At 48.2% G+C, this 10,109-nt stretch overlaps 1 protein-coding gene across 1 annotated transcript in view; it reads left to right on the top strand.

Annotated features, from left to right (window-relative positions):
• Window positions 1-10,109, top strand: part of GLIS3 (GLIS family zinc finger 3) — a 430,817-nt gene that overhangs the window by 400,999 nt on the left and 19,709 nt on the right. The window contains exon 10 of the mRNA XM_029919687.1: window positions 2,936-3,111. Coding sequence (XP_029775547.1) covers window positions 2,936-3,111 — 176 coding nt within the window. The remainder of the gene's footprint in view (window positions 1-2,935; window positions 3,112-10,109) is intronic.

Below are 10,109 nucleotides of genomic sequence, written 5' to 3'. Positions count from 1 at the left end.
GATAATAAATAAACATAAAAATAATTTCAAAAATAAAATAAAATTATGTTAACTTTTATACCATAAAATCTTACTTATTTGAACAACACGGAGAAAACTTTAGTCGGAATTAGCAAAACGCAACATGTGGACTGGAAGGCTCAGTAGTTATATTTTACTCCCCCCCACGTCTCTCAGAGCAGCACTGCGAACACTTGGGTGTGATAGGCGCCTCATGTGTTCTCCTCTGCTCTCCATCATTATGTTGTGTAAGGCGTGGCAGCCCAGCAGGGTCAGCCAGGGTTTGGAACTTGTGTGGATGAACAGAAAAGAATGATTTATAACAGTCAGATAATGATATGCCCTCTAGATAGATATATAGACATATCGTACTGTAGGTAGTATATAACTGCTGTAGGAATCTGTTGCCGGAACCTAATTCAAGATGGCTCCTTAATGAGTTCTGTCTGGTGAGTTGTTTGAACCCTCCCCCTCTTTATAGCTAGTAACCACGGTTCACTCTACAGCCACATCATCCCAAATTACAGAAACGTGAAATTTTGTATTGCTCACAGTCTCTGCCTCCTTCCCCCTCCCTGTCTACCTTTCCCATATGTGTTCATTGAACCCTTGTACATGAGTCGGACTCACTTGCTGGGGGCGGGGCAGGGGCGGGGGAACGGACTCCCTTGCCCCCACCTAGCCGCCAACACCAGGGTCAGACTTCTGCCCACTGCAACTTGGGCCGTCCACACGTCTTCGCTCCATCGGTCCTCAACAGGAAGGAAAAGTGGCAGAAGTACCAGAGAAAAGACCAGAAAACCCATCGAGCACGTGCCGTGTCTTTTATTCCCAGATGAAGAAATATAGTTAGGAAGCAAGTCAGAGGACCTTGCTGCTTTGCCCAGAACCAAAACTGAGATGCCAGTAACAGAGCTTGTCTCCTAGTTCAAACCCTCCCCGCTTTCCCTGGGGCCTCCTGCCCACAGGGCTCGGGGGCTCAGTGGTGGGGTGGACTCCTTTTAGCCTGGAGCCTACAACCCCACAGTTCCTCAGCCCCCCTCCCATGACCTCAGAAAGCACCTCCAGACACGTTAGAGACACCCTTCCCAGGAAAATCGCCTCCACACGAGGAATCCTGGCCTGTGAGTTCTCACTAGATGTTCTCAGGGCAATGGCAGGGCACATCTGCCGTGTGTTCTCACAGGGCCATTCAGTTCAGCACGTCTTTTCAGGCTAAGTCCAATTAGGACCACACACTTGACAGATAGATATTTACCCGGCCCAGGGCACTCGGTTACTGTGCTCCTTCTGCAAACAGAGAATAGGCATCTACCCCAGCCGGTGTGTTTTGGGCCTCCTCCAGAGACTTCTCTTCTCCAGAGGCTGGAGAGTGCCAGCCCCCACCCTTGGTGCCTGCACTCCCTTCCCGCACAGCCTCCTCGGGGGCGACTTCAGCTCGCGCTTACTGCCATGGCACCAATGCCCAGGCTCGGCCCCGCTGACTCTCCCGATTGCCAGCATTGCAGGTGACTTTATGAATCTGACCCGTTCCATGTCCCTCTTCACCATCCACAGCCCTACACAAGATCGCAGCGAAGTGACAGGACTCGCCCTTGTGAAATAATCCGTGTACACCACAGGCAACCTCTCCTGGTTAGTGTAAAAGCCTGTCTTCACCCAGGGTCAGAAACAACCAACAAAGTTTTCAGCCCACTGGGCCTTTTGGGGGGGACCAAGCAATTCACTGCTGATACAGTTTGCTCCACAGTTACCTTGTGGCTTCATTTCACTGCACTGGCAGGTTCCCCACACCAGCCCGCTCCTGACGGTGGTCTGTGGACAACGGTCAACCTTCACCCTGCTCTCGCAGGGACACCTTCCCTTCAGTGCTGGAAAGTCCCAACTGTCATTTTAAACCCAGAGAATCAGACCCTGTGGGTTGCCCCCTTTTAATTAGAAGCCTGGTAGACAGCTGTCAGTCTTGTATCTCAGGTTAGCTGATCGTGTCCCATTATTTCAACATCTACATGTCGGGGTGCCTGGATGGGCTCAGTCGGTTCAGCATTCGCCTTCAGCTCAGGTCATGATCTCGCAGTTCATGGGTTAGAGCCCCACATCGGACTCTGTACTGACAGCTAGCTCAGCCTGGAGCCTTCTTCAGATTCTGTGTCTCCCTCTCTCTCTGACCCTCCCCTGCTCATGCTGTCTCTCTCTCTGTCTCTCTCAAAAATAAATCAAAAACATTAAAAAATTAAAATCTAAAAAAAAAAACCATCTGTATTTCCCTGGTCAGAAACCACGTACAGTTCTATTATTCGCACGTGACTGTGAATGATGTCTCACATCGTATTCCTGCTGTGCCCTGGGCAGTGTTCTTTGCCACGCTCGGAACCCACGAAGCCTGGGTTCTGTGTCTCAAACCGCACTTGACCTTTGAGGTTTTAATTCACTCATTCTTAGCCAAGAATAAGTGTCTTTTAGAGAGAACAAGGTTAGAGAGGCTTACAATAAAGACTTGTAACACTTCTTGGACCTCAGACATGTCTCACAGAACAAAATGTTTATGAGCTAAGTGTAAATGAATCAGAAACATAAGGATCAAATTTCCCCTCAAATGCAATCGAATTTAAAAATTAGCAGAAAAGGGGGCCTGGCAAAAGATGTGCTTTGAATTTCACCAAAACCAGCATATTTGAAATGCATTTTAAGAGTCTTGACAGACCCCAACTGTGACTACATTTTCCCTTTGTTGATTTCTTGTATCCCCTCAGTATCTCCATTGAGAAGTCGGGGGTTGAAAACGGGAGAGGAAAGCCTTCACCAATTTCTTTTGAGGGCTTTTTGTCACGCTCTGATCCAGCCAGTGTGGAAATTAGAATTCAGCTTTGAAAAGTTTGCCTCTGCTCCTGCTTTTTAACGTCCCTCACGCTTCCTCTTATAATCCTTTTCCCAGGTTTGTGTCTTCCGCCCCATCCCCTCACATCAGCCCCCGGAGGGTCCCGGCTGCACCTCCGGTCCTGCAGAGCGCGCAGCCCCCCCCCACCCAGCAGCTGCCCGGCGCGTCACAGCTGAAGTCCTACCTGCCGGAGACAGACTCTTCCTTTCAACCAGATGGAATCCACGTCCATGGTAAGTGGGAGCCGGCCACCCCCTGAAGTCTTCAGAAGTGATGTCATGCTGTCGATTTTAGACAGATGTCTTAGTTAGCAGGGGTGGGTGTCTGTGGTTCTGTCACACACCAGGCTTTGGCTTTCATGACTTTCCTCTAAAAGGTCACACTTCAGGGCAGCTGGGTGGCTCAGTCAGTCGAGCATCTGACTCTTGATTTTGGCTCAGGTCATGATTTCATGGTTCGTGAGGTCAAGCCTCATGTCAGGCTCGGTGCTGACATTGTGGAGCCTGCTTGGGATTCTCTCTCTCTCCCTCTCTCTCTCTGCCCCACCCCCCAATAAATACATAAACACTTAAAACAAGCTTTTTCAATAAAATAGAATGTCACACTTCATCATCCTGAAATCTCATGCTTTCCTGGTGTTAGCGCCAAGCGGGTGTAACTTCTGACACTCCCAAGTGGTCAGCCCCCAATGATGGTCCTTTATCGGCCCTCAGGTTAACACCTCACAGACAGACCCTGACCACAGCATCCTGTTTCCTAAACAAGAAACAAGTCACATCAAAGGGAGTAACAGGAATGCTTTTGCCCAGGCACGTTCCCTCCTCCCACGGGTCTTGTATGCCCAGAACCTCCCCACCCTTCAAGGCTCAGGTGAAATGATACCTCCTCTCAAAAGCCTTCCCTGGGTTCCCAACTGGATTTCATCTCTCCCGGCTCTAGACTCTGATTGCATATCACCTGCATCTCTCAGACGGCACTCTTGCTCTACCTTGTGAGTTACTTCTTTCTGAGGTCAGAATCCTCTGACTCATTCTTTTCCATAGAGAACGTAGCCCAGGCCTCTGCATGTTGTGAAGAGACACAGATACTTCAGAAGTGCAGAGAGAAAGAACAGGAGAGAAGGAAGGCAAGAGAAATCATAATGGTGTTCAAAAAGTACAAACCCAGTGTTTTAGTTTAGAACATCCATGGAGAACTAAGTTTGGCTTAATTTCTTTCTTTACCCCAACTTTGCTGACCCAGGCACCAATCTTGGTGAACACCCATAGAGTTCAGTTGTCAGGTCATGTAGATTCAGACCAAGCATGGCCTTTTACTGCCTGAGGATAAAGGGGATACTATCCATTTAAATAAGAGTTTCAACTCCTGAAAAATAGGATTCTCCTCTATCTGTCTCTTGCTGATCCCTCAATTTGTTCACACGAGATCGTGACCTGAGCCAAAGTGGGACGCTTAACCTACTGAGCCACTCAGGCACCCCTCCCTTCCTTGCCTTTAAGGGACTCTTTGAGAATGGAGTTGGTGTTTCTAGTCAGGGCAAATGTAACTCTTGGTGCAAAGTAGGCATTTAGTAAATATTTACTGAATAAATGATTGACATTCTTTCATTCAACAAATCCAAAATGAAACAAGACACAGAAAATGAGGTCTACCTTAGCATTTTTCCCTATCTCCTGGCAAAAGACTCTTTTCCCGTATTTCTCTTCTTTAGTGGAATCATGAATATGTCATCAACTTGAAATTGTTGAGTTGTTTTGTTTTTGTTAACTTTGACTTTAATGGTTAAAAAATTCCCATGGCCAATCAGAAACTGCTAACAGCAGCCTAAAAATAAATACATATGACGAACCTTTCTGGAAGGGATCAGGGTACGGTTGTGCAAATTGGGAAATCATAACTCTTTCTTAGAATATGGGCAAGTGGCCCACTGTGATGGGTTCACAAAGGGAGTGTCCGTGACTTCGCCACTGGGCCACTGCTAGGAATGATGGGGCAGGCATCCAGACACAGCCTTACTCCATCGTCCAAGCATTTTGTCTGACAAATGTTTTTCTGGAACTTTCTAGGCACGAGCACTGCTCATCAACTGCTCCTTAGGATAAGGAGAAAATTGATCTAATCTTTTTCAAGTGGGTGATACAGTGCTAGGGGCAAGAAGAGGTGCAGAGACCTTCTAAATGAGTTGTAATTATTGGCCGTGCCTTTCAGCTTCAGTTGGATTAGTTTGCGAGGTGACGTCATACAGCATCTTGGTCACGGGCAGCTTCATCCCCTAATAAAACTAGGTTTTTAAAACCCTGAACACTGTGTCAGGGTTGCTAACACAACAGCCACAATGAGTGAGTGTTCTGTCTTTCAAGAAGTTCATGGCCTGAATGAGTGTCGTCACCCGCATCCTTTCTGTACTCCCTGTGGTAGGTAGAGGTCAGAGAAAAATGTCATCAGTATATTTTTAGAGATGGGAACTGAGACAAAGAAGAATACCAAACATCTAGGCATTACTGCCTTCTTGGCAAAGCACTTGGGCATCTTTAACAAGAGATCCACATTTCCAAGCCACGTTTTTCATCTATATGTTTCTAAGTCAAAGGCACACCTGAAAAAGTATGTGTTTACACCTTTCCATGGGGCAATATATTTGTATGTAGATGCCATTGCCTTCCAGGGAGCCATGAGCGTTAGAATTCAAAGGCCTTTGGTCCTACAAATATGGACGAAAAGGAGGTCCCTCTGAATTCTGCTCTTGCCATATTAATTGACAGAGTGCTTAGACCTTGCAGGTGTGTGTGTGTGTTGTGTGTGTGTCTTTGTTTATTTGCTTACTGTTGAAGTATGCTTGACATACAATGTTCTATTAGCTTCAGGTGTACAATGCAGTGATTTGACAAATCTGTTTATTACACTACACTCACCATGGTAAGTGTACTCACCATCTTCGCCATACAACATCATTACAATATTAATGAGTGTTTTGTAAAAGGCATACTTTGAAAAGATGAATAGTATTGCTTTTTCGAGTTCCGTCACCTAGGGAATGACCCAGGACCAGAGCTCAGTTTTGTTGATTCTTCATCTACTCTGTCCAATAATATTGCCTTCATCGGAAAGTGGATAAGGTGTCATTTCTTCCCATGTTTGAATGCTGATAGCGTTTACGGGTGTCTGTTTGGGTTGCATCTCCAAGGCAACTTCTAAGTACATTTTAGTCTTTTATTTTAGATGTAAACATAGGAGCAACCCTTTCCAATCACGTAAGCTTATTCCTCAGCCTTTTCTTTCTCTTTGGGACGATTCTCTTGCCCGGGCAAGCTTCAGAATTTTGCCTGGATTAGTTGCCTGAGAGTTGATATTTGTACGTTTTGTTACGGTACTAGTGGATAATTTCTTTTTAAAGGCCCTATTCATTGCAGGCTGTTAGAATGCCATGGGAATTCCTAGAACAGGACTTTCACAACCCTCCTGCTTCTGGACCCATCGAGGAGGGGCCACGTTCAGTTCAACAAATGACATGAATGTCGTTTAATCAATGCAGTGATACATGCAATACTGCTACTAATAATATCAAGAAGTACCCGGTTAACTCAGGGGAGGGAGTCATGGAAGCCTTCGTAGAGGTGACTCTTGAGTAGGGTTTTGAAGAGGAATAGCTCATTGGGTGGGCTGTGTGGGCAGAGGCCTTCCAGATAGGGCAAAGCGAGGTGTGCAGTCAGGAGCACAGACGACAGCACGGCACTGCCTGGAGGGAAGATCCAAAGGCAGTTTGTTTGTGGCCGGGAGGCTCAGGATAAGCGGTAGAGTCGAGAGAGGAGGGGAGGCTGGGAACCAGCAAGAAGAGCTCCTGGAGGAAGTGGGCCATGCTGAGTGTAATACCACTGAGTGGAGGACCCAGTCTGCCATTCTAGAAACGAAAGCCAGGGCGTTGTGGGACTGGACTGGGAAAGGTAGGAACGTTACCTGCGAACTGCTGGGATTGTATCAGACCAGCCCCACAGAGCACCCCAACCACAGTGACTTGAATAAACAATCTGGTTCACTCAGATGGTGGCTGGTAAAGTAGACGCATGATGTCAGAGTCACACAGAGTCACGCCTATCTGCCCATGGCCTTTTCTAGGCAGGAGGAGCTGCAGCAGAGGAGGGTGAGAAAGCCTTCAGTCTAGCTGCCCCAGAGGCGGGAGCCCCTTTCACGCTCTCTTAATCCACTGGAAATGAGCATGACCCTAAGGGCTCCTTCCCCAGAGAGGTGCCCGCCTGGCCTCTCCCCTGGCCTCCCACAGCCCCTGGCCACTGGCCCGGCGCGTTCTAGCACCTCCTGTCTTGGTGTCTCTCCAGTTGACACTTCTGTACAGTTCTGAACCACCGGGGAGCCTCCAGCCACAGTGGAAGTCACTGCCCCGGGTCCTTGTTGATTGTTTTGTTAGCGCTCTAGTTAGAAGCTTTTGTTGATTTTGAGTGCCCTGTCCCAACCCCAAGTTTTCCCAAAGAGCCTGTTCTTTGCAACCCACAGGGCACAGAGCACAAGACTTTTCTGAGTGTCTTTCTCATGTTACAGCAGCACCCCAGTGTGTGGGTTCGCTTGACGCCCAGTGGTAGACCCGCTGGGTGCAGGAGTGGCCCACGGAGCCCACGAGGTGCCCAGCCCCGCCAGCTTCCGGCTTTGCCATCTGTGGCTCCCATCGCCCGGTGACAGCAGAGGTGCTGACATTCTCCATGTCTTGTCTCAGCATCAGGCAGAGGGGAAGAAGGGCAGTGAAGTATAGGCGTCCCCCAAACTTCATCCCGTGGCTACCCGCACATGCAAGGGAGTCTGGGAAGAAGGCTGTTTTGGTGCATTGCCAAGCGTCACAAAATCATGATTCTGTCAACAACCTTTATCGGGTAGCCACACCGCGGGGCCCGCCAAACATTCCCCAGGCCAGTTTTCCGATCTGCAAAGTGGAACCATCTCACAGATTCCTTCACATGGATCGTCTCTTGGAAATCAGGGGTAGAGGCTTTCTGGGGGCTCTGCCCCCCAGTCTCTTAGGTTTCTGTGTTTTCCACTGCCTGCTCTTACTTTCACCCTCTGGAGTTGCCAGTTGCCAACACACAGGTTTCCATCATGCATGATCCAGTCATTAGATTTTGCTAGGAAAACCCCAGGGAGCTGCGTCCCAGCCCAGGCAGACCGACAGCAGGGCTGCGGTGAGGAGGGGAGCCTGCCCTGTCGACCCTGTGGTTCTCTGTGTGGTTTGGAACAGCCCTGCCGGCAGGCCCCATGGCCCCGTAGAGCTGGCCAGTCAGCGCGCAGGCACCGGTGGCATTGTCCCTCCCCAGTGTGGCATAGTCAGCCTGACAGCCCCAGTACAGGGACCACGCCAGGAAACAGACGGTTTCCAGCCATCCCCAGGCCTCCAGGAACAGAACACGTTTGTAAATGGCTCATCCTACCAAACAGCCCGACCGTCTTTCAAGCCATAGAACCCTGTGAGCTTTGATGTTTAAACGGAACGAGGTGGCTGTTACACATTTAACGTCTTCCTCCGCGCCCCCCTGTTCACTTACAGTGATTGTGCAATGGCCCTTTCCAGAAGAGGCCTATGGGTTTCCGCCACGGCTGATCTCATTGCCAGGGGTTTATGTGAACTGTTTAAAGGTTAGTGTTTTTAGAGGCAAGTGGTAGAGACAATAAACATACCCCCTCCCACAGGAAATGTAGTCATATCTGCATATGTGCAATTGTGAAATAAAACAAAGCAAGGCTAGAAATTGTGTTGCTTCGAATTTAAGCGTGTGTCACAACTTCCCCTTGAAATCTCTGGAAGACCAATAAGATTGATTGTAAGTCAGATCTTCGCCGAGGAAGCTGAGAGGGCTTGAGCAGTGAGCGCACTCCGCGTGTTTCCGACGTGACCGTCAGCAGCCCCCATCAGGGCTCGTTTCTGGGGTCAGCCAGGAGGTGATTAATGCTCAGATAGTACTAGGGATTGATGATTAGATCCAGAGAAATTCCTAATTACTCTCATACACTTAATTACTACCAAATTGCCCCAAGAACGGTTTTCCATAACTAGTACTTGATGAATTCTGACAGTTGTGCTAATTCTATTAAAGAAAAGTTAAATTTAGGTGCACAAATGAAATGTAGTTGGCATTTCAGCGTGTTGGGCTTCGTGGGTGGGGCTCTGCATCAGAAGAGCCGTTCGAATGATTGGTCATGGAGATAAACTGTGAATAGTCTGTATTTGTAATGATCTACACACACACACACACACACACACACACACACAGATTAAATCCATATACCCATAAGGATAGTAAGATGACTGAGACAATAGGGGCGCCTGGGTGGCTCAGTAGGTTAAGTGTCCGACTTCAGCTCAGGTCATGATCTTACAGTTTGTGGGTTCAAGCCCTGCGTTGGGCTCTGTGCTAATAGCTCAGAGCCTGGAGCCTGTTTTGGATTCTGTCTCCCTCTCTCTCTGCCCCTCTCCCACTTATACTCTGTCTCTCTCTCTCTGTCACAAAAATAAATAAACAATAAAAAATTTTTAAATGACTGAGTCAGCTAACCATCACTGAACTGTAAATGGGCTCAGGACCAGAACTGCATTCCCATGCAATGTTTTGCACATAGTAAGTGGTTAATAAAAGCCTACTGAATAGATAAGAATGATTAAAAGGAAGGAGCGGAGGAGGAGGAAAGGGATTTTTGCTTATGCCTCCTTTGGCCGTCTGATAGAGCCAGCCTTTGGAAAAACCGGGATTAGGAGTCAAGTTTTCAGGGCCCCTCTTTTCTCTGGGCACTTGCTCCTGTTTTCTGCCCGTCTCGTTACAAATCCGGGGTTCACCCAACTGCTTGGAACCTCTCCCTGGAGGAAAGCGGATGGTCCAGTGATTCACTGACACGTGAAGGTAAACTTAGTATAGTAAGTGTTCCTTCCCATGAGTCTGCGCACCTGGGGCTGAGTGTCCAGCAGTGAAAAGGAGGCAGGGGCCGCCCTGTGCACTGGGGGCTTCGAGGGCTCCCAGGTGGAGAGGTGTTTCGAGGCATTCCCATAGATAAAAGTCCCTTGTGTCCCCAAGCTGTCAAAGCGTTGTTTTCAGTGTTCAAAGTATTCACAGCCACTAGCTCACATACCCCTAAATTGGTCGTATTATCTCAGGAGAGATTCTCACAAGAGGAAATTGTGACTTGGCCAAATCATACAGGAAGGTAAATCATGAACTACAGAGAAAAAGGAGACGAACGG

This window comes from Suricata suricatta, chromosome 13 (genome assembly GCF_006229205.1).
Source record: "Suricata suricatta isolate VVHF042 chromosome 13, meerkat_22Aug2017_6uvM2_HiC, whole genome shotgun sequence".
NCBI lineage: Eukaryota > Metazoa > Chordata > Mammalia > Carnivora > Herpestidae > Suricata > Suricata suricatta.
Note: the sequence above shows the minus strand (reverse complement) of the source record. Positions and strands in the feature narration are given on the sequence as shown.